Source organism: Physcomitrium patens, chromosome 17 (genome assembly GCF_059467195.1).
Source record: "Physcomitrium patens ecotype Gransden chromosome 17, ASM5946719v1, whole genome shotgun sequence".
Lineage (NCBI taxonomy): Eukaryota > Viridiplantae > Streptophyta > Bryopsida > Funariales > Funariaceae > Physcomitrium > Physcomitrium patens.
This window is the reverse complement of record NC_143426.1, coordinates 10,271,756-10,295,986: the sequence shown is the minus strand read 5'-3', so window position 1 is coordinate 10,295,986 and position 24,231 is coordinate 10,271,756. Positions and strand designations below refer to the sequence as shown.

Genomic DNA, 24,231 nt, shown 5'->3' with positions numbered 1-24,231 from the left:
CGTGAGAATTTCCTTAACGGAGAAACAGAAATCAATGCGTTTGCGAAGCGAAGGGATGAATATCCTAGGGGGCATTTCAGGAAATGGCCTAATTTGGTCTTGAGAGTGCCTTGTTTGACAAGCATGGGTTTTCTTCCACCTGTGTAATCTTCTACATGCAAATCCATTCAATTTTATATTTCAATGCAAGCCAGGGTTAGCATACGCGTCATCACGGTAAGCACCAGTGGCAACTTCTGTAAAAATCTCACAACTTTTGACCGTAGTTGTATACAGCTAAGCACCAGCTCTATTATTACGGTGGCAAACGTTCCTATGGAATTGTTGTACTTCCACTGTCAATGACAAGGGCATCTCATGGTGATTTTAGATTCAGAGAAACATAATTCTAAAACTCGTTCCCCAAAATTCGCAACTTTTCTATTAATAAAACTGGTAGCTAGTTTTCCAACATTTTCTAAGTAATGTCATCAAGAAAACCAGCCAATCAGTGTGAAACTTTTGATACGCAAGAGTAGGTTCCATGCATGAGTGAAAGTTAGGGGATCTGATTTTATTGACCAAATAACGTTGTTCACAACAAATTCAGACAGTGAATACTTAATATCATCCACCTGATTTGAAACGTCATGGCCTTAAAACAAGTGCACCTTAAATTCTCAATCTGTGTTATCTCGGAGCAGAAGAAAATTTGAGCCAGAAGGAAGATTTCTAGAGGATCTAAACATGCTTATTTTTCTGTACTAAAAGCTAGGGAGCGGTTTTCCAATAAGAAATCTTCTAAATACCTGCAAAGCTTGGGAAGGTTTGTCTGCTGGAACCATGTGGCCTGCGTCTCTAACTGTCACAAACGTCAAGCCCTTGTACACCTGCGTCCATCCTCCTACCTGCCATGATTTTTCGTGTTAGGGCTTCCTCCATCAACTCTGCCATGGATAGTCCTCGAACAATCTTTTCTCATGAAAAGCACAATATAAATTAAATTCAACTCAGAACAATTCCTTAAGATAGTTGTTTCTTAATACCAGTAACGGATCATAGCATACCTGCGTGGAGTGATTCCATGGATACCATGGCACCTCTACAATAAGGTCGAGCTGTCGAAGCCAGTACCTCGTGCCTGTTGTCGGTACTACTCCATCAATATCCCCGCTGCAACAAAGCCCACCATCGTCACCATCTTTCCTTCGAAATCCCACACAATGCATAGAAAATGAATGCTCTAGCAAATTAGAAGAGATAGTGAGTATGTAGTACCTGTAAATCCAAATTTTTAGGCCCTTCGTGAGAAGATATCGATAAACGGGCAGCATGGACTCCACCACGCTCGCCACACTGTATTGACTGTTAATTTGCAGGCTGTATAGGATGCGATCACAATGAATTAGTCCACAAACACCAATCTGCCCACCTTGTCTCACATTCTGCCACAAAATTGTAGAGATTGTCATCCATTGAAAGGGGCGATTACATCGGAGAATGTAAGCCTACCTGCATTCAGTCCATTTGATCCCAGGGCGGGCATGAAGTGCAGCTTTCACCTCTGGCAAGTTGAGATAAGGTGTAGTTGTGTCAGGTCCGCAGAAGTTGGAGTCCTTCAAACCGAGGAAGAAACTTGGCCTCGTCTGCCATCACAAATTGAATCTTATTACAAGGAGCATGGCAACTCAAAAGCCCGGTGATTTTGGATGGATTGTGAGCGCAATTCCAGACACGGTTGTGATCGTATGAAAGGATTAATATTGAGGGTTACCCTTTTGACCAAGGCCGAGTCGTTGACGCTGGCAGAGTTGCAGTTACCGGCATAGATATTATAAGCATCAATTTCTGCCATTTCGAGATTGGAGGCATGATTAGCAGCGTTTCGGCAGGCGGCGCTACTGGAAAATCCTACTGCAGGTTCCAGTCTGTAATCACAGCTCCTCTGAATCTCGTTATAGGTCTCGTCCGAGATCAAAGAATGATGGTACCAGAAATCCACGGCGCCCTTGTTGTCATAGTAGGAATCAGTCCAAGGATTTCCTATCTGGCCAGGATTCCCACATCATTGGACTCAAGCCCTAAATGAGATATGAAAAAAAAAAAAAAAAAAAAAAAAAAAAAACTTGCTTCAGCTCGAGATATCTGCGAGAGTATTTCATCAAGCTCTCTCAGAAATAACAAAGTATATAGTCCTTGAGAGATCGTGGGATGGAGTAACAGAGGCAAGTCTACGTACCAAAAAGCCCTTGAGATTGATGTCGAGTTTCCCGAGGTTTTCATTGTGGATTAGAATCTTACTCGCTAAATTGGGAGCATAATGACCTGAAAGCCCAACATCCCACAGCTGTTGGTAACTACAATCTTCCCAAAGAAAAAATGACTAAATTATATGAGGCAAGTAAGGTTGAAGACCCAGTGATAGCTATCGGGCTTTGGGAGGTTGAACAACCATTACCTGCGTAGCTCTCACCGAGGAGATACACTTCATTGTTCTGGTACTCAGGAAATTTCGCAAACCATCCCACAAGAAAAGCCAAGGCATCCACAGCTGCAGATAAAACCCATTTACTTCATCAGATGATCAGAATCGAACGACATTGGATGAACCGTCCCGATATTTGACGGTACTAGAAGGACACGGAAATGTTAGACTCGACTTGGCCGTGGCGGATACTAAATGCTTTACCTGTAAGTTCGTCGTCTAAGTAGTTGTAATCAGCTGAGGTGTTGGAATACGAGTAACCAACTCCAGCTGGCGAGTCAACGAAAACGATGTTCGAAGCTGCAAAACATGAATTCAATGAGAAAGGTTCAACTAAGTCTGCCGAAAGTGGCGCGAGTGACAACAAGGGAAGCAATTGAGTCATTTCAATAAAACCTTTACCAGGAGCATCCAAGAGGCCAAGGTTTTATCTGAACCAGCTCTGTGTTTTGAAATCTCAATTGAAAATCAGAGGATTGCTATCGAAGCTGCTTAGTTCCAGTTGAAAAATATTGCGAAAATCAGCGTCGGGGCTCCAAATTGTGTTCCACAGCGTGTACCTTTGTTCCACGCATGTTTGTTACGCACCAGTCCTGACTCGCCAGGTTCGTTCTTGTTATAAAAGGGGCCTAACTCAGACATTGCACCAGCTCCTATAGATGAGCATCCTGGCCCTGCAACGACAACAATACCCAACACCGCTCGTTGCTATTAAGATCAGCGAAATCATAGGGCGTGAACTTTGTGCCAGACTATATCTACTTTAATTCTTTTTACCTTGTGCAGACTGGACCCGCAAAAAAAACTACAACCGTGCATGACAGCGGTTTTCATGAGCTACGATTACAGCAACTTCGAAACAGCATCTAAAGTTATACAGCTAGTTACATTGCGCCTTGAACGCCCCGACTTCAAATATTACTGTCTGCAGAAATTCTTAAGGCGATGTTTGTGAAGTTTGACTACTTTGTAATGTCGCGACAAAGTGACAAACACAGCTGCGCGAACTTGGGGCAATTAAACGCAGAAATCTTGTTGCACAATGTTGAGAAATGGGCCGTTTCTCCAACAGTTTTTTTTTTTTTTTTTTTTTTTTTTTGTTTTTTTTGGTGGAGGCCATTGAAGCATTAAGATTTTAGAAGTCTCTAAGGCAAAGGAGAAAGTTAGCACCTCCGTTGAACCAAAACGAGACGGGCATTGTCGCGGCTTTCTTGTGGTCTGCTTCGATGAACCAGTAGAAGATGGCCCTGCCTTTCTCTTCGTTCACGATCACGTATCCTGCATACTGCTCAAAGCGCACTGGAGGTTGTCCTGGCAGCCTCTGCACTCTCTGTGTGGCGTCTGCGCTTTCCACGGACGCTTGTTCCAAAACCAGAAAAATTGTAACACAAGACAGCCACAAACTGAACGCATTCTTCTTACTCATCGTTCCCATCTTAAACATTTATTCCGCTCTTGCTAACAATGAATCAGGTCTTCTCCAAATACGTCTCCCTCAGGAGAAGTGTCCTAATGGGAGCCCAAAAAGAAGCGTGTTCCAAGCGGATGGTACTCGTTCAAGGGTAGAGCGCAATTAATGCTCCGCCCAGCTCGCAATGCAGCTGCGACGTCACGGTTGATGGGAAAGAGCTGCAGAACGATACAGAAAAATCACAACCAGCTTTTGACGCTAATTTAGGCACTGCCTGCCTGAACTGTTTATTGCACTCATATTGCGGCTGACTCGCTTCTCTACAACCCACCCCATACTCTTCCTCCATCGATAACTCGCTATCCCTTCGCTACTGCAGCCACAGTTACCCCGCTCTATTGATCTCTCCACTGAACCGAGAAAAATCCACGGAAGAGAAGAGAAGAAAAAAAAAAAGAAAAAAACACCACAGGGACACCAAACGGATAAAAGCACAGAAAAGAACTTCCGAGGGAAGCAGAAACCAGCAGGCATCCCCCTTTCGAACCCAGGCTCAGGGTCTGACCCTACCAGGGCGATCCGGTAATCATTCGATTACGAAAAGGCTGGCAGCAGCTGAGAAGGAGTAGGGGCATACACACTCAGAGAACACACACACACGCACTTACTCCTCGCAGCTAGCACCGTCGTCGATATTGAGGGCAAAGGGCACGAGTGCTGCGCGCAGACTTCGACAAGCTAAGTCCAAAACTAAATGTAGTAGTAGTAGTTGTAGTAGTAAGGAAGGCCAGCTGCTGCCTGCGTAACTCACTCATACCAAGTTCTCTGTTGTCTTTCTTTCTACGCCGGCTGCTTCTGCTACTGCGGCTGCTGCACAGAGCTGCAAATGAATGTGACATGTACTAGAAGGCAAAAACTGAGGGACTGATCCCAGGGGAAGACGTGGAAACTGAGAATGCCAGAGCCAGGGCTGATTCTGGGTTTGACTGCATTCTGAAGAGCAAGCAATCGAGAGGCAAGCGTCAAGCTCTCCGTTGGGCAGTAGTAGCAGCAGAAGAAGCACCAGCATTACGATGGAAGTCAGCCGGGCTACGTCGCAAGTCCATGCGTCCAGTCACTCCCCCTCTCCCATCACTCCCTTTATTCTCAGGCATTATTGCGGTTGCCTTGCCGTTGCAAATGTGCTTTCCCTTGACATGATCTCTGGGTTCAGCCGGTACTCCTCTTAAATCTCCCTCTAGTTTTCCTACTCGTCATGAATTTATGTAGGGACTAGCTAGGGGAAGCTGGAGTTTTGCTCTGCTTCTGTCGCCACGCTGCAGTGATTAATCCAGCCCCCCCCACTAGACTGACGTTGCCCATGATGCAGGTCCAAACTAGCTCCTCTTCATTCCAGAACTTTTCTCCGGCCTTTTCTCCGGCATTCATCCTCGAAGTCGTGTCTGCAATCCAGATTGATCCGTCAGTTGTTGACGTCCTGCTAGTGAAGTTAACTGCACCGCCAATCTAGCAAAGCAAAATAATTAAAAATATATTTAAAATTTTAAAATTTTAAAAAATCACTCCATTTTTGTACAGTTTACAAGCAACCAGGCCACAAACCAACCAAAACAAATTTCTTCGGAGATGCATTCATAATTGTAAAACTACATGGTTGTGGTGGTGGTTTTTTTTCAATATGTTGGCCATCCTTAGCTATGGTGCAAGCCAACAATCAATTTCAGTGGGTTTCAACTAAGCACTCCAATGATTGTGTGTTTACTAGGGAGGTAATATAGGGTGCACTGGCAACGTCAAAGATTGCCCAACTTACTCCAGGAGATTTTCTGCCAAATCAGTCCCCTGGAGCCTTGATTAGGGCTGGAGTGGGTTGACTTATTGCTAATCATCCAATGTCTACTTAATTACCCTCCTCTGCCCTCTGCTGTGTGGATTACAGGGCAAGCTCTGTATGAAGAAGGCACACCACATGATCTTTGTAGTGCCATAGAGCCAGGTACATACTTCATACACACTTAGCAACGACTTTATGCTGGACAAGATTGGTAGACAAAGTCACATCTACAGGTACACATACAGTTTTACTCCAACACAGTGCAACAATCTTGAGCTGGTGCGGGTGGGTTGATGGGCTGAAGACAGACAGATGACAAGAGGGAGAGCAAGAGAGAGCTAGCTCCAGAGTGTGACAGTCTCCAGCATTAGTTAGTAACACAAGGATGAGAGACCCAGAAGAAAAGCTGGGAGGGCATGTATGTCACCAACTAACTGCTTGGTGGGTGTTGTTGGGGTTGACCTAGTCTGCACTGAATCCAAGGAGGACCATGGTGAGCTTGGAGAAAACCACATGGGTACCATCATCCCCCCATTTTCACTCCCCCCCCCCTTGTGTCCCCCTCTGGAGACCACCCTCTCAAAAATCCTCCCTCTCTCCCTCTTTCTAAGGCTTTGGTCTTACCTGGCTCCATGGCCTTGTTGGGGAAATAGCATTAGTAGAGGAGTTTGCACATGCTCTTGTTTGCTCTGTCTCTCTCTTTCTCTCCTATTATGTCATCTCTTCTTTTAGCTTTCTCCTGATTGATTTTTCTTGATATTATTCTTTTTGATGGGCCCAAAGTTAGTTACTCTGCCAATGCACTGTCATGAGCATGGTGGGGAGGAGACACACACCCAAGTCCTTCCATTTCCCAGCCCAAAGGCCATCCACTGTTTCTGTGGTAGTACCTCCTTTTGGTTCATGATTTTGCTTGGGCCCACCTCCACCCACTACTTGTATGTGTATATTGGTGTGTGTGTGTGGGTGCAGGTTCAGGGCATCATTCTCTGACACAGACCCCCCCCCTCCCTCCTCCTCCCCCCCCCAGTTTCATTACAGCAGCCCAATGAGAGCTTTTGTGGGTCATGGTCTCAAGGCTCTTTGAGTTTTATTGGGTTTTCAGATGTGACCACAGTAGTTTGATCACAGTATTTTAAAAAGCTTGCCTTCTGGTGAAGGCAGAGTGGGAGTTGATGACAGGGGCTTGTCAACTGGAGCTCTGGATGCTACAAATCCAACAGACAATCTCATGGGAAGGCTCTAAGCATGGCACAAATCAAGACCTAACCTGACAGTCTAGGTCTCCTAATATAGGAATAGTAATCTGTATTACCACCACCCCCCCCCTCTCCTTTTTTCTTATTTTTCTTATTTTCTTTCTATTTGTCAGCTTCATTGAGCTTAGCTCCACAAGTACCTGATATTTCACTTCATGCTTTCTCCCACCCTCATGAGGCACTGCAGGCAGAGTGGGAATGTAAAGTCTCTGATATTCTCCTCTTTTTTTTCTTTTTTTTTTCTTAAACATAAACAGAAAAACACACACACACTCACAGAGAAAAAGGGGTTAGGGGAGGATGTGAATAGAGGCTTTTTTTAGGGTACAGAGATGGAATAGAGTGGACCTACAAGAGCATTTTGTTGCAGCCATTGGCAAAGTCAACAGGCATCCATCAAAGAGCCCATTAGACAGTCATTGGACCCTCATTCATTCCTCATGCATTTAGGCCTCAACAGTGACTGTCCCTCTCTCTCAAGGACAACTAACTGAACTCCACTCACTCATTCATTCATACATACATCTGACTTACACACTTGCTTACTTTCCTCTTCTTCTTTTTTTTTTTTTTTTTTTTGACACAAGTAAAATAAAACTTTACTGCAGAGAAGATAAAAGTACAAAACGTGATGACCAGGTCCAGCCCCACAACACACCACTAATTACACTAACTTAGTTCATCAACCCTAGGCTTACTAATCTCCGGTGGGGGGACCTGTGACCCATGATGCCACCACCCCATTTACACACCATTGTAGATGGAAGGCTTCTAGTGTTGCATGGATATGGCTAGGTATTTTTTGTCATTGCTTATGTCAACGCCCAGCCTATTCTCCCATAGTTGACTAAACTCAACCACATTGTATTAACAGCTTGTTCTTGGTGCTAATACTTGCCATTGAAGATGGCATTATTCCTCTTGATCTAGATCAATCATATGATGATCCCCCAAATTAACAACCATACATGATTCATACTTCTGTATTGTCATGGAATTCAATGGAAAAAGATCCCTTGCTTCCATTACAGATTGAACAAGTGACTAATACTATCTCCTATAACCTTATTGCTATGAGGTGGAAAGGTAGTATTAGTGTGACTACCCCTTTGATCCCACCTTAGCCTTGGTCAAATCCAAACTATTGCATCCATGCACCTACCATTCTTTATTCTATATACAAGTGGCAACTTTATATCCTACTCCATCAATCTGTCTAAAATATTGTATCTCCATGTCCATGCTCGTTTGGCCATTGGACATTTTCAAAATTTATGAATCACAAATTTGGCAATACTTCCAAGGCACATAGTACAACTATGGTCAATATTGGTATTCAAATGTCTTTTCCATATGTTGACAACTACTATCTAATGCCAAATAAGCCAAAGAAGTGTAGCCTCCTTTCTAATTTGTTGGCTATCCTATACATTATATTAGTATAGTTTGTACAAAGGTGGCAATATCTCCATCCATTTAGGCTCTACGATTGTTGGAATCTTGTGCTACTATTGTAGAAGCTATCTTCTTAGTAGTATAGAATAATCCATTAGTAGCATTTTGTCATTCCATTGAAACCTCCTTAGATTCTATTAGAATTTGTCAACTTTACTGTAGAACAACAAAATCTTACATTTTTATTGTCCTTTTAATACTTGTGTCAAGGACATGAATCTCAAAGAAAGGGAATCCTCAATACACTCTTCTATTATTGAAGAGAACTAATTCACTCAAAAGATAATGTAATATTAACTAGAATGGCTATTGCCAAAAACAAGAAGACTAGAAAGTCTTGAAACAAGACTAAGACTAGAAAGGCGTTGACAAGAGTGAAGAAGGCTTCACTCTTGCCTCCATATATATTATCTAACTAAGAGCCATGTGGCAATGTCCTATAAGACCTCCAACATGTGTTGACTTTGTGTCAAGGACAAGAACTCGATGAAAAATAATTCAGACAAGTGAGCCTTCACTCAAAGAGAGGTAAATAAACAAATATATATATTGAAAGAGAAACTGGAATGGCTATTGCCAAAAGACAAGAAAACTAGAGACCCTTGAAACTAGACTAGAAGCAAGAAAGGAGTTGACAAGAGTGAAGAAGCCTTCACTCTTGTCTCTATATATACTATCTAACTAAGAGCTACGTGGCGACGTTCTATAGGACCTCCAATAGGTGTTGACTTTGTAGGGCACATGCCTAGACTTACAAGGCAAGTTTTTCTTCGTGTGGGCCACATAGTTAGCTTGATCTTCAAGCTAACAACATGTGTGGCACATGGCCAACTTGTTGACCACGTTTCTAATCCAAAAAGTCAATTAAAGACACCTATGAAGTCAAAGCAGCGTCTAGGAAGTTTTTAGGAAGCTTCTATATTAAATATTATAGAATTAACTTACTTTTACCTACTTTTACTTACTTCTACCTATTTCTATATGTAATTATTAGCTTACATGCTTATGGCCGTGACATTACCTCCCCTTCTAGGGACGAGTTCCACGAGGAGCGGTCATCATATGTTGAGAAAATCTATGATTCGACGAATTGTATTCGCCACATACTCTGATCTCTGTTCTCTTCGAAGATGATTGATACGGCCTCTCAACCATCAGTAGTGTCCCATACTAGGGCGGGAAGACCACCCAGTTATTTGATCATTTTTGAGGCCTTCGTAACTTCCTTCGAATAGAATATTTGGAATACCATCAGGAGTTGTTCCTACCTCTAGTAAAATCACCAAACATCGGAAGTCCCTTCCCAAATCGTGATACCAAACGCATTGTATCTCACCATCTATTCGAGGAAAAACATGTCGTTCTTGAGGGTCTTCATCTCGGTTGCGTCGTCTTGAAGGTTGTGACAATCGCAATGTCTCATCCGGTAAGTCAGCAAACGAAGGTTCTTGAGTTGAATCCGCTAGTTGATGGCTCTCCATCTAATTAGCGTCACAAATGCAAAGAAGTTACAAACAAGGATAGGAAATTGAATGTTATCTTGCCTCAATCTTGTCTCTTTTATAAGAGAGATTTTCATCTTGATTTTGATGGATGTCGTTGATGAAAAACTTTGACTTTAGTTGATGCATTTGCTAGATTCCTGGATGGCTCCCATGAGCGTTCACTAATATCATATCTGCGCCAATGAACAAGATATTCCAGCTTATTTCGACGCCGCCTCGAGTCTAATATCTCTTCTACCTCAAATTCTTCATTATTATCTACTTCTATAGGAGGCGGTGGCATTTGTCTTCTTCCTTGTATATCCACTGTCTTATATGGTTCAAGAAGAGATACGTGGAATACAGGATGGATCTTCATTGACTCCGGTAGATGTAACCGATATGCAACTGGGTTGATCTGTTCAGAAACAGAAAAGGGGCCAAGCCTACGATAGTCCAACTTGTCACAAGGTCAAGTAGTCTTAATATTACGATGAAGTAGCCATACCTTATCACCCACGTTGAGTTGTGGTTGCTCCTTACGATATAGATCTGCGTTTATCTTTTGTCGTTCTTAAGCTTCCTTCAATTGCGTCTTTATTATTGCATGTAACTCTGACAACCAATTTGCCATATCTTCAGCTGCAGGATTATCAACTTTTGAAAAATCAAAAGTATCAAGTCGTGGATGATAGCCATAATTGGCAAAGAAAGGTGTTTGTTGCGTGGAAGAATGTACCGTATTATTATAAGCAAACTTTGCCAATGGCAGAAGGGTTGTCCAATCATCTTGTTGATAGTTAATAGTACACCTTAAATATTGCTCCAAGACTTGGTTTATGCACTCTGTTTGTCCATCAGTTTGAGGATGGAAAGCCGAAGATAGCTTTATGTCCACTTTTAAAATCTTGAAAAGGATCCTCCAGAATCTTGACACAAATTGAGTTCCCCTATCTGATATGATATCTTTAGGTAATCCATGATAGCGATAGATATTATCAATGAAAAGCTTAGCTGTTTCTTCACCTGTGATAGATTTTGTACATGGCACAAAATGTGCCATCTTGGTGAAACGATCTACTATCACAAATATAGAATCATAAGATCTTGAGCTTGGAAGATCTGTGATGAAATCCATAGAAACAGAAGACCATGGTTGTTCTGGTATAGGTAATGGCTGAAGAAGTCCGTAAGGTCGATGGCGAGGAATTTTTGATCTTGAACAAATATCACATGATTGTACAAAGTCTTTGACTGACTTCCACATTTGTGGCCACCAAAAATCTCTTGATATGAGTTCCAAAGTCTTATTATATCCAAAGTGCCCTGCTGCTGGAAAGTCATGACGTGCTTGAAGAACACGTAAACGTGCTTCTCCTTCTGGAACATATAGGCGTCCTTCAAAATATAATAGATTATTTTTGAACTCAAACTTAGAAGGATCATGAGACTTGGAAGAATTATTCTCGATATCATAAACAAGAGGGTCTGAGGACATACTGGACTGGATTTGCTTGAGAAAAGTTGAATCAACAGTCAATGTTGATTTCATTGCTCGGAGATGAAATTGCTCCGGTTTCAAGAGGACCGTTCTTTGTTGCTCAAAAGTTGCATCTCCTTCTTTTGGTGCAAAATAAGAACGTCTAGATAGGGCATCGGATAAACCTTGTTGTTTTCCTGGCCGATAAGTGATAATGAACTCGAATCTTGACAAAGACATACTCCAACGAGCTTGACGACGATTCAACACGCGTGCTGACATGAAATACTCGAGGTTCTTGTGATCTGTATACACAGTGACTGGACTAGAAGCGCCTTCTAGATAATGACGCCATTCTTGAAAGGAATCCACGATCGTAAGAAGTTCTTTATCGTGGATCTCATAATTGATCTCGGCTGCTGAGAATTTTCTTGAATGAAAAGCTATCGGATGGAGTTTGTCATCTGTTCCCATTTGTGATAAAACTGCACCCAAGGCAAAATCTGATGCATCTGTTTCCATAAAAAATGCCTTGGAAAAGTCAACACGATATAAGACTGGTGCAGAGACAAACGATGTCTTCAAGGCTTCAAATGCTGCTTCCGCTTCTTGATTCCATTGAAATTTATCTTTACTAGTCAAGCGTGTAAGTGGAGCTGCAACTCGTGAGAAATCTTTGATGAAGATCCGATAGTAATTGGCAAATCCCAAGAAACATTGAACATCTCTTACTGTCCTTGGAATCTTCCAATCCACGATTGTTTGGACTTTCTTAGAATCCATCATGAGACCATCATTTGAAATGATGTATCCTAAAAAGTCAACTTGAGTAGTGTGAAATACACACTTTTCCATCTTGGCGTACAATCTTGCATCTCTAAGTTTTTGTAATACTTGACGAACATGTATTTCATGTTCTTCGACGTTCTTGGAATAGATCAGGATATCGTCTAGATAGCAGACGACAAAATTGTCTAAGAATTCACGAAATACATCATTCATGAGATGTTGAAAAGCAGCTGGTGCATTCGTGAGTCCAAAGGGCATGACATTATATTCGAAATGTCCATACCTGGTTCGAAACGCAGTCTTCCATTCATCTCCTTCTTTGATCCGTACTAGATTATATGCTCCTCTTAGATCTATTTTTGTATAGTTCTTAGCTAGATTTAACTGGTCAAGGAGTCGTGATATCAAAGGTAATGGATACCTATTCTTGATTGTGATCTTGTTGAGTCCTCGATAATCAACACACATTCGTAAAGATCCATCTTTTTTCTTTACGAATAGAATTGGAGCTCCTGTTGGAGATTTTGAATGGCGTATGAAATTCTTCGCTAAATTCTCGTCAATATATGTCTTGAGTTCAACCATCTCATCTTGCGATAAACTGTAAATTGGTCCAAATGAGGGCTGAGTTCCTTCCTTGAGGTCGATTGAACAATCATATGGGCGATGCTCAGGAAGAATATCTACATTCTTTTTCTCAAAAACGTCTTGATACTCCTGATATTGACTTGGAATGCCACTTGAAGTCTTTACGTTTTCAGAAATAGGTGCAGCATAAATAGCAAAAGTTGATCCTTCTTTTGCTGCGTGTATAAATGCTTTTGCACCTATCAGTACGGATTTTACTATATTAGACTTATAATTTTTTACTTGGTTGGTAGAACTATTAATAACGCTCTGGGAAAAGTCAAGTTTATACGAATTTCAATCTATTCGAGGGTTATATTTTTTTAGCCAGGATAAACCTAAAATAACTGGATTGGACGGGGATTTAATTATGTTAAAAGCTATGTAGCTATTATGACTGTCTATTGTTACTTTTATAGGATGAGTTTCATGAGTGACATCTCCAGAAGACAAGGGACGACCATCTATGACTTCTACATGTACTGGTTTAGGTTTCTGTACATAGGATATTTTACGACTTTTAACAAATTGTTCATCTAAAAAACATGCTGAGGCTCCCGAATCTAATAAAGCAGAGGCTTTGTAATTCTTAGGTCCTAAATATAAGTCTATTATAAAACAAGGAGAGGGTTCTGAGGAGAGGATAGGACCTTCATTAAGAATTGTACAAGGTTCCAGCTGCATGGTCCCTATTGTAGCTGGACGAATCCGTTTTTCGACATGTTGTCTTCTTTGACTGTCGTACCCCTCATTTTATAGTTGCGTTGTTTCTTTGGACAATGTTGAGCAGTGTGCTTAGGTTCTCCGCAATATAAACATAATCCTTTTTGACGACGACGAATCTTTTCTTGCTCAGTTAGGGGTTTAAAACGTACTGCATCAATTTGCATGTCTTCTACTTCCAAATGTACGTTTGGCAAAGATGTTGATGTTGCCATTGAGTAATAACGTTGAGGTTCCCGTGAATGATTCTCGGATCGAAATTCGAAAAGTCGATTATCACATTTTATCGCAAAATCGATTGCTTGACTCAAAGTTTGAGGATCAGGTAAGTTGAGCATCAATTTCTTTACTTCGTATTGCAATCCATAAAGAAATTGACTGATGAGTGCAGCATCATCTAACTTGATGTCAATTGCAAGTTGTCAAAATTGTGAAGCATACATTGTTACAAAGCGATTTCCTTGTCATAGAATTCGGATCTTATTTGTTGCAACACGAGTTGCATCGTGTTCACCATACATAGATCGAAACTCCGCCAAAAAAGCTTCCAAATTGTCCAATATTGGATTTCGTTGTTCAAGAAAAGACGAAAACCACGATAATGCAGAACCAGAAAATAGAGTGCCAATAAACCTGACTTGTGATCCTAGAGTTGGATAGCTTTGCGGTTGAAGTTCAATTGCCAATTGTACTTGATTGATGAACCCTCAAAACTTTGATCTCGTACCATCAAATTTCTCGGGTAAGGCAATTTTTGGTTCTCTAGTACTTACAGGGTGTTGTACAATTGAGGGAGGAACGTGATTTGTTGTAGATGTTGAAGCAGCTCCGATCATCTCTATATCCCCACTTTCTGCTATTCTTGTTCTTTCCTGTGTTGGTGAATTGAGTTGATGCATCACAAGCATTAACTCCCTCATTTGCTCTTGCATTTGTGCCATTGCACTCTTCATTTCAACAAGCTCTGCCATAATGACACTAAGAAGAAAAATTTGTTTCATACTGCTCAAGACAAAAGAAAAGAAAGACTTGATAACAAAGAAGATACTAAGAACAATATCAGTTTAGAAGTGGGTAATCCGCAAACTTCTAATACGCTTATGTCTTGTCAAGGGAAAGGGGTAATCCACTCTTACTCAAGAAAAATAAAGCTCTAATATTGTAAGTGTACTCTTGTCAATCTGTCAAGGACAAGAACTCGATGAAAAACAATTCAGACAAGTGAGCCTTCACTCAAAGAGAGGTAAATAAACAAATATATATATTGAAAGAGAAACTAGAATGGCTATTGCCAAAAGACAAGAAAACTAGAGACCCTTGAAACTAGACTAGAAGCAAGAAAGGAGTTGACAAGAGTGAAGAAGCCTTCACTCTTGTCTCTATATATACTATCTAACTAAGAGCTACATGGCGACGTTCTATAGGACCTCCAATAGGTATTGACTTTGTAGGGCACATGCCTTGACTTACAAGGCAAGTTTTTCTTCGTGTGGGCCACATAGTTAGCTTGATCTTCAAGCTAACAACATGTGTGGCACATGGCCAACTTGTTGACCACGTTTCTAATCCAAAAAGTCAATTAAAGACACCTATGAAGTCAAAGCAACGTCTAGGAAGTTTTTAGGAAGCTTCCATATTAAATATTATAGAATTAACTTACTTTTATCTATTTTTACTTACTTCTACCTATTTCTATATGTAATTATTAGCTTACATGATTATGGCCGTAACACTTTGCTAGCCACATGTCTCATCTTGCAAAACAAGTTAATTATGTATATGCCACGTTGTTGGCTTATTCCACAAGCTACTAATACATGGTTAGCTTTTTGGCCAAGTTTTTAACCTACGAACACATCTAAAGTCAAAACCACATATATGAAGCTTTTCTAGAAGACTTTATGAAATTATTCTATTTTATCTACTTCTACTTAATCATATAAGTAACTATTGAGGTAAATATATATATGTCCGTGACATTACCCTCTCTTCTAGGGACGAGTTCCACAAGGAGCCGTCTTCATATGTTGAGGAAGTCCAAGATGTGGCGAATTATATTTGCTACATACTTCGATCTTTGCTCTCTTCGAAGATGGTTGATAGGTCCTCTTAACCATCTATAGTGTCCCATACCAGGGCGAGAAGACCACCCTATTATTTGGTCATTGTTAAGGCCTTCATAACTTCTTTCAAATAAAACATTTGGAACACCATCATGAGTAGTTCCTACTTCTAATAAAATCACTAAACATCGGGATTCTCTTCTAAGGTCGTGATACCAAACACGTTGTATCTTCTCATCTATTCAAGGAAGGACATGTCATTCTTGAGGATCTTCATCTCGATTCTGTCATCTTGAAGGTTGTGACAATCACAATGTCTCGTCTGGTAAGTCCGTAAATAAAGGCTCTTGAATTAAATCTGCTAGTTGTTGGTACTCCATCTCATCACAAATACATAGAAGATAGAATGTTATTTTCTTTTGATCTTGTTTCTTTTATAGCAAAGATTTGCTATGCTTCATCTTGGTTTTGATGGATATTGTTGATGAAAGATTTCAACTTTCTTTGCTGCATTTGCAAGATTCTTTGATGGCTCCTATGTGCGTTCACTAATATCATATTCACGCTAATGAACAAGATATTCTAACCTATTTCGGTGCCACCTTGAATCTAAGACTTCTTCCACCTCAAACTCTTGGTTATTATCCACTTCTATAAGAGGAGGTGGCATTTGTTTTCTTCCTAAGATATTCACTATCTTATATGGCTCTAGAAGAGACACATGAAATACAGGGTAGATCTTCATAGACTCCGATAGATGTAATCGATAGGCAACATAATTGATTTGTTCACAAATAGAAAAAGGTCCAAGCCTATGATAATCTAATTTATCACAAAGACGAGTAGTCTTGATATTACGACAAAGTAACCATACCTTGTCGCCCATATTATATTGTGGTTGCTCCTTGTAATAGGCATCTACATTGATCTTTTGTTGTTCTTGAGCTACCTTTAATTGTAGCTTCATTATTATATGTAGATCTAACAAGCGATTTGCTAAATCTTCCGTCGCAAGATTATCAACTTTTGAAAAGTCAAAAGTATCAAGATGTGGATGATGATGATAATTGGTAAAGAAAGGTATTTGTTGAGTGGAAGAATGTACTGAATTATTATATGCAAACTTTACTAATGGTAAAAGAGTTGTCCAATCATCTTGATGATAGTTGATGGTACATCTCAAATATTGCTCCAAAACTTGATTTATCCGTTGTGTTTGTCCATCAATTTGAGGATGAAAAGCTGAAAAAAGTTTAATATCCACCTTTAGAATCTTGAATAGAATTCTCTAAAATCTTGATACAAATTGAGTCCCCCTATCCGATGTAATATCTTTTGGCAATCTATGATAGCGATAGATTTTGTTAATGAAAAGCTTAGATGTTTCTTCACCTGTGATAGATTTTGTACATGGTACAAAATGTGCCATCTTGATAAAACGATCTACTATCACGAATATAGAGTCATAAGAACCTGAGATTGAAAGATCCGTGATGAAATCCATAGAAATAGAAGACCATGGTTGTTCTGGAATAGGTAACGGGTGAAGAAGTCCATAAGGTCGATGACGAGGAGTTTTTGATCTTGAGCAAACATCACAAGATTGTACAAAATCTTTCACTGCCTTTCACATTTGCGGCCACCAAAAATCCCTGGATATTAATTCCAAAGTTTTATTGTATCCAAAGTGTCCTATTGCTGGAAAGTCATGATAAGCTTGAAGAACACGTAATCGAGCTTTATTTTCTAGAACATATAGGCATCTTTTGAAATATAATAGATTATTCTTGAATTCAAACTTAGAAGTATCATGGAACTTAGAAGAAGTATCTTTGATATCTCGAACAAGAAGATCAAAGGACATACTTGATTGAATTTGCTTCACAAATATTGAATCGACAATCAATGTTGATTTTATAGCTTGAAGATGAAAATGCTCAGGCTTTAAGAGAATTGATCTTTGTTGATCAAAAGATACATCTCCTTCTTTTGGTGCAATATAAGAACGTCTAGAAAGAGCATCCAATAGACCTTATTGTTTTTTGGGTCGATAAGTGATCTTGAAATTGAATCTAGATAAAGGCATGCTCCAACGGGCTTGACAACAATTCAAGATCCACACACATTCATAGAAATCCGTCTTTCTTCTTCACAAATAAGATAGGAGTCCCAGCTAGAGATTTAGAATGGCGTATGAAGTTCTTTGTCAAATTCTCATCAAATTAGATTTGTACTCCTTTAATGCAGTAAATTCATTCTGCGATAAGCTATAGATTGGTCCGAATGGTGGTTGAGCTCTTTCTTGTAGATCAATTGAACAATCATAAGGTCGATGCTCTGGAAGAATAACTGCATTCTTTTTTTCAAAAATATCTTGGAATTCTAGATATTGCTTAGGAATACCACTCGATGTTGTTTTGCCATTAGAAATGGATGTAGCATATATAACAAAAGATGATCCTTCTTTTGCAGCATACATGAAAGCTTTTACACCTATTAGTAAAGGTTTGGATGTACTGGACTTACATACTTCTACTTGGCTAACGTGATCTTGGATTATACTATCAAGAAAGTTAAGGTTACGAGAAATCCAATCTATTTGAGGGTTATATTTTTTTAGCCATGATAATCCTAAAATAACCAAATTAGAGAGAGATTTTATTACATTAAATACTACTACGCTGTTATGATCTTTAATTGCTATATCTAAAGGAATAGTTTCATGGATAACATTTTCAAAAGACAATGAACGACCATCTATGACTTCTACATGTATGGATTTAACTTTCTTCATTAAAGATATTTTTTGATTTTTGGCAAAATCTTCATCTATAAAACATGCTGAGGCTTTTGAATCTAACAAGGCAAAGACTTTGTGATTATTAGGTCCAAAATATACTTCTATTATAAAACAAGGTGAAGAGTCTAAAGAAAGGATAAGACCTTTACTAGGTATTGCTGTCACGGACACAAAAATACAGACTCGAGATCTAACAAGAAATTCAAGAAGAACTGGCAAGAACTAGATTAATCAGATGAATACAAGAACAATACTAGAGAGGTGAGCTAGAGCTCCAAGAGACGTGTTGTCGAGACTGAAGAACTCTTCAACCTCGATTCCAATATATACTCCTATTTAAGAAGCTTCTCAAGTAACTTCTACTAACTAGGAAGCTTCTAAAAGGTTCTAGAGACTTGCTTCTAGAAGGTTCTAGAAACTTATCTCTAGAAGGTTCTAAGGACTATGTCTCTAACATCTTCTACCACTAAGAAGCTTCTACAAGGTTCCAGAGACTTGCTTCTAGAAGGTTCTAGAAACTTGTCTCTAGAAGGTTCTAAGGACTATGTTCCTAATACTATGTCCCTAACATTACTCCTTCCTTTAGCTTCGAGGTCTCTGAGAAGCAATATTGTTGTTAATCAGTACCAACGTAAGAAAATGAAGATCTGTCGCATAACGTCTCCTATGAACTCCAACTGTTGTTCACGAGGCAAGTGGTTCATTGGCCCTTGAAGCCAACGGTAGTAGCCCACTCCTTCAACTTCTGACTAAGCATGAACTTTTATGTCCTCATTGTGAAATTGTCCTGCAAAGATACCTTCTGGCTGACCATCGTAAGTAGGCTCGAACTCGAATACAATCACCAGTGATCGGTTACTCGGTATCCTCTGTCGTCGTCGTTGTGTAGGTGGTTCTTCATCTCGGGGTCGCCTTTGTGAGCTAGTCGATTGAGATAATCTGACTGGCATAGTATCTATCTCTTGGCTATCCATATCAGAAGACCAAACTATGGCTACTGAAAAAATTCTACTTTATTTTGGAGAAAATAACTACATCAACTGCGAATTTTGGTGGTGCTCTCCTTCTTTCTTATATTCTTGGATGAGCAAGCTTTAGAAAGAAGCTATCATCGAACCGGCTTAGATTTATGAGGATGTTCTTGATGAAACTCCTATACCTATTGCGGCACATTGGCAAGTTTTTCAGCTGACTCCCACGTTCGCTCATTAATGTCGTAGCCGCACCAATGAACAAGATACTCCAACTTGCCCCACCTTTGTCGTGAATCCAGCACCTTTTCAACCTCGTATTCCTCGTGGTTCTCGATCTCAATACTAGGTGGTGGACATTACACTCTTCTAGGAAAAGACAACTCTCGATAAGGCTCCAACAGAGAAATATAAAAGACTGGATGTACCTTCATAGAAGCCGCTAATTCCAAACGGTATACCATTGGATTGATTTGCTTCTGGATGATAAATGGTCCCAATCTTCGATAGTCCAACTTATCAAATGGTCGCTTGGTCTTGATATTCCGTCGAAGAAGCCATGTTTTATCTCCAATTTTGAAAGTAGGTGCTTGATTCTGAAATCTATCTGCAGACGCCTTGTAGGATTCTTGAGTGGATTGTAATTGAAGCTTCAACATATTTTGAAGCTCTGATAGTTGTTTCGTAAATCCTTCAGCTACTGGATTGTTATTTGTTGATGGACTCAATAAATCAAGCTTCGGATGATATCCATAGTTGGAAAAGAATCGTGTGTATTGAATCGATGCATGGAGGGTGTTGTTATATGCAAACTCGGCTAGCAAAAGATATGTGGTCCAATCGTCTTGTTGATAGTTGATGCTGCATCGTAAGTATTGTTCTAAGACTTGGTTCATGCGTTCCGTTTGGCCGTTAGTTTGAGGATGAAAAGCGGAAGAAAGCTTGATATCCACCTTCAGTATCTCAAAGAGAGATCTCCAAAACTTTGATACAAATTGGGTTCCTCGATCTGATATGATATCATCTGGTAGTCCATGATATCGATACACATTATCGAGAAAGAACCTTGCTGTGACTTCACTAGATGATGTCTTCTTGCAAGGGACAAAGTGCGCCATCTTTGTAAGCTGATCTACTACAAAAAAGATGCTATCAAACGAGTTCGATGATGGTAGGTCCGTGATGAAGTCCATGGAAACTGAAGACCATGGTCGACGTGGAATCGGCAATGGCTGTAGGAGTCCATAAGGGCGATGTCGAGGATTCTTGGATCTTGAACAAATGTCACAGGAGAGGACAAAATCTTTCACATCCTTTCACATTTGGGGCCACTAAAAATCTCGAGAAATAAGCTCCAAGGTCTTGTTGAATCCAAAATATCCCGCAGTTGGAAAATCGTGGCGAGATTAAAGAACTCGGAGTCGTGCTGGTCCTTTTGGGATATACAACCGCTCCTCAAAGTATAAAAGATCTGCCTCCACCTTGAACTTGTCGTCATTGGCACGTTGCTTAATATCAATGGCTACTGAATCTTCAATGGTCACAACACGTACCTGATTCAGGAAGTCAGCATCAATTGACACAATATCAGCACAAAGCTGAAATTACTCTGGCTTCAACAATGTCGTACATTTTTGATCAAACGCTGCTTCTCTAGCCTTTCGTACAAGATACAATCTCTTCGATAAGGCATCAGATAGTCCTTGCTGCTTTCCAGGTTAATAAGTGATAACAAAATCGAACCTAGATAGCAACATACTCCACCGAGCTTGACGTCGATTTAGAACTCGAGCCGACATGAAATACTCCAAATTCTTGTGATCTGTGTATACGGTCACTAGATATGCAGCTCTTTCAAGAAAATGATGCTATTCTTGGAAAGAATCCACTACAGCAAGAAGTTCCTTATCATGGATCTCATAATTGATTTCAGCAGCAGAGAGCTTTCGAGAATAGAATGCAACCGGATGGAGCTTCTTGTCTTCTCCTATTTGTGAAAGTACAGCTCCTAAAGCAAAATCCGAAGCATTAGTTTGCAAATAAAAGGCCTTTGTAAAGTCTGGATTTACCAAGAATGGAGCTGTAGTAAATGCGATCTTCAGGTCTTGAAACGCCTTCTTCGCTAGAGGTCCCCATTCCAGCTTATCCTTGCATGTCAACCGAGTGAGAGGAGTAGCAACTTGAGAGTAATTCTTGATGAAGATCCGATAGAAGTTGACAAAGCCAAGAAAGCATTGTACGTCTCTAACTGTCTTTGGAACCTCCGAGGACACAATTGCTTCCACCTTCTTGGGGTCCATCTTCAAGCCTTTCGTAGTCGCAACGAATCCCAGAAATTCCATCTCTATTTGGTGAAATAAACACTTCTCTAATTTGGTATACAGTCCTCGCTCGCATATTTTCTCCAAGACCAAACGAACATGCTTTTCATGCTCTTCCTCATTTTTGGAGAATATGAGAATATCATCCAAATAGATGACAACAAAATCATCAAGGTACTCTCAAAAAATATCATTCATCATATATTGAAAGACCGTTGGAGCATTGGTAAGACCAAAGGGCATGACATTATACTCAAAATGGCCATACCTTGTACGGAACGCTGTCTTCCACTCATCTCCTTCCTTGATTCGTACGAGGTTGTAAGCTTCCCTTAGATCAATTTTTGTAAAGATCCTTGCACGTCCAAGTTGTTCTAAGAGACCAGAAATCAAAGGTAATGGATAACGATTCTTCTTTGTTACCTTGTTGAGGCCTCGATAGTCCACACACATCCGCAATGAGCCATCTTTCTTCTTCACAAATAAGATGGGTGCTCCAGTTGATGATTCTGAATGACGGATGAAGTTCTTGGCTAGATTCTCGTTGATGTACTTTTGCAACTCCGCCAACTCCATCTGCGATAGATTGTAGATTGGGCCAAAAGGTAGTTGTGCTCCTTCCTGCAAGTCTATGGCGCAATCATATGGTCGGTGTTCCAGTAGCATGTCGGCATTCTTCTTTTGAAACACGTCTTTAAAATCCTTATATTGCTCAGGTATACTTGTTGTCGAGATCTTCTCCCTGGTAATTAGAGCCGCATAAATGACAAACGGTGTGCCTTCCTTGGACGATCTTATAAACGCTCTTGCTCCAATGAATAAAGATTTCTCTATTCGGGGTTTTCTACTAGGCTTGCTCTTGGATGGTTTTGTGGAAAAGGTCATCTTCCGCAACCTCCAATCTATGGATGGTTTATGCTTTTTCAACTAGGAAAGACCAAGAATAATAGGATTTGATGGAATTCTAATAATATTGAAAATAATATGACTACTATGGTCCTTAAACATCACTTCTATAGGTTCTGATTCATGGATGACACTACCAAACAATAAAGGTCGCCCATCTATGACTTCAACATGAACATGTTTGGATTTTTGTACTAAAGGGATCTTATGACGCTTCGTAAATTCTTCGTCTAAGAAACAAGCAGATGCTCCTGAATCTAATAATACTAAGGTTCTCAGTTTCTGAGGGCCAATAAGCAAAGGGATTGTAAAGCAAAGGGCACGTTGAGTAGAAAGAAAGGAACCTGGTTGTTGTTGTGATATTTCACTATCCAGCTGCACAGTTTCTATTGTGGCTGGGTATCCTCGTTTTCCACATCAATTTGTATGTCTTCTACCTCTGAATGTGAATTCACACTGCTAGCCGACATAATTGGGACGTGGCGAACTATATATTGTCTTAAACGTTGATCTTGGCAGCGTTGGAATAGGCGATTATCACACTTCACAGCTTGGCTAATAGCTTCGTTGAGCATTTGCAGATCAGGAAGAATTAACAGCAAATCCTTCACATCATCTCTTAAATCCCAATAGAATTGACTCATCAACGCTTCTTCGTCCCAATTGATGTTGCATGCTTATTGCCTGAAGTCCGATACATAAATTGATGTAGAGCGCATCCCTTGTCGTAGTGACCGGATCTTTATTGTAGTCCATCGAACCTTATCGTGTTCACCAAATACTTCCTCAAACGCTTCCAAAAAGGTTTCAAAGTTGTTTAGTATGGACGATTGTTTCTCAAACAAAGGAGCAAACCATGATAGAGCTTGCCATGTAAGTAAGGTTCTAACAAACCCAACACGTGACTCCTCCGTTGGATAGCGTTCGGGCTGTAAAACTGTTATCAACCTGATTTGATTGACAAATCCTCGAAATTTGGAATGTGTACCATTGAACTTGTCCGAAAGGCTAACTCGGGGCTCCTTATATTATAGAACCAACGGTGCTTGTCGAACCTGAGGCAAAGTTGCTTCTCCAAGTGCAGAAGTTTGAGGCTGGTGCAACCTAGATTGTGCCATTCCAGATGCTCCATCATTATGAACCCTTGCCACGACTCCTTCAATTTCTACAGTTTTTTATGATAACGTAGTGTGGGCATTGATGATAGCATCCAACTTGAACTTCAAACTTTTTGTCATACTAATGTCTTGGCCTCCGGCTATTCTAAGAGAAGGACAGAAATGACTCTATAAGAAGACAATATTGGTTTAGAGGAGGGTACTCCGCAACCTCTAAATTGCCTTAAGAGCTTTAAGAAAAGGGGTAATCCACTCTCTCCAAGAAGAATAAGACTCCAATATTGTAACAAAAGAAGTATCAGTTTAGAGGAGAGTAATCCGCAAACTCTAAAATGCTAGTACACTTCCAAGCAGAGGGGTAATCCGCACTCTAACGAGGAAGAAATTAGCTCTGATATCTGAGGTGAGTGAAGTCTCGACAAACTGTAACGGACACAGAAATATAGACTCAAGATCTAATAAGAAGTTCAAGAAGAACTGGCAAGAACTAGATTAATCAGATGAATACAAGAACAACACCAGAGAG

The 24,231-nt window shown here is 40.2% G+C and overlaps 1 protein-coding gene across 2 annotated transcripts; it reads right to left on the bottom strand.

Moving 5' to 3' along the window:
• Nucleotides 1-528: 528 nt before the first annotated feature.
• Nucleotides 529-3,908, bottom strand: LOC112294228 (serine carboxypeptidase 24). 2 transcript variants are annotated; one of them, XM_024544492.2, is made up of 10 exons: nucleotides 3,635-3,908; nucleotides 3,025-3,138; nucleotides 2,669-2,764; nucleotides 2,438-2,530; nucleotides 2,219-2,304; nucleotides 1,754-2,026; nucleotides 1,492-1,625; nucleotides 1,258-1,359; nucleotides 1,047-1,152; nucleotides 529-887 (listed from the first exon to the last, which is right to left on the bottom strand). In XM_024544492.2, exons 1-10 carry the CDS (start codon nucleotides 3,906-3,908, stop codon nucleotides 744-746), a joined length of 1,422 nt encoding a protein of 473 aa, XP_024400260.1. In that variant the 3' UTR covers nucleotides 529-743. The 2 variants fall into 2 exon arrangements, with proteins under 2 accessions (XP_024400260.1, XP_073396350.1); XM_073540249.1 differs by having other exon boundaries at nucleotides 1,047-1,359.
• Between the last annotated feature and the right edge of the window lie 20,323 nt (nucleotides 3,909-24,231).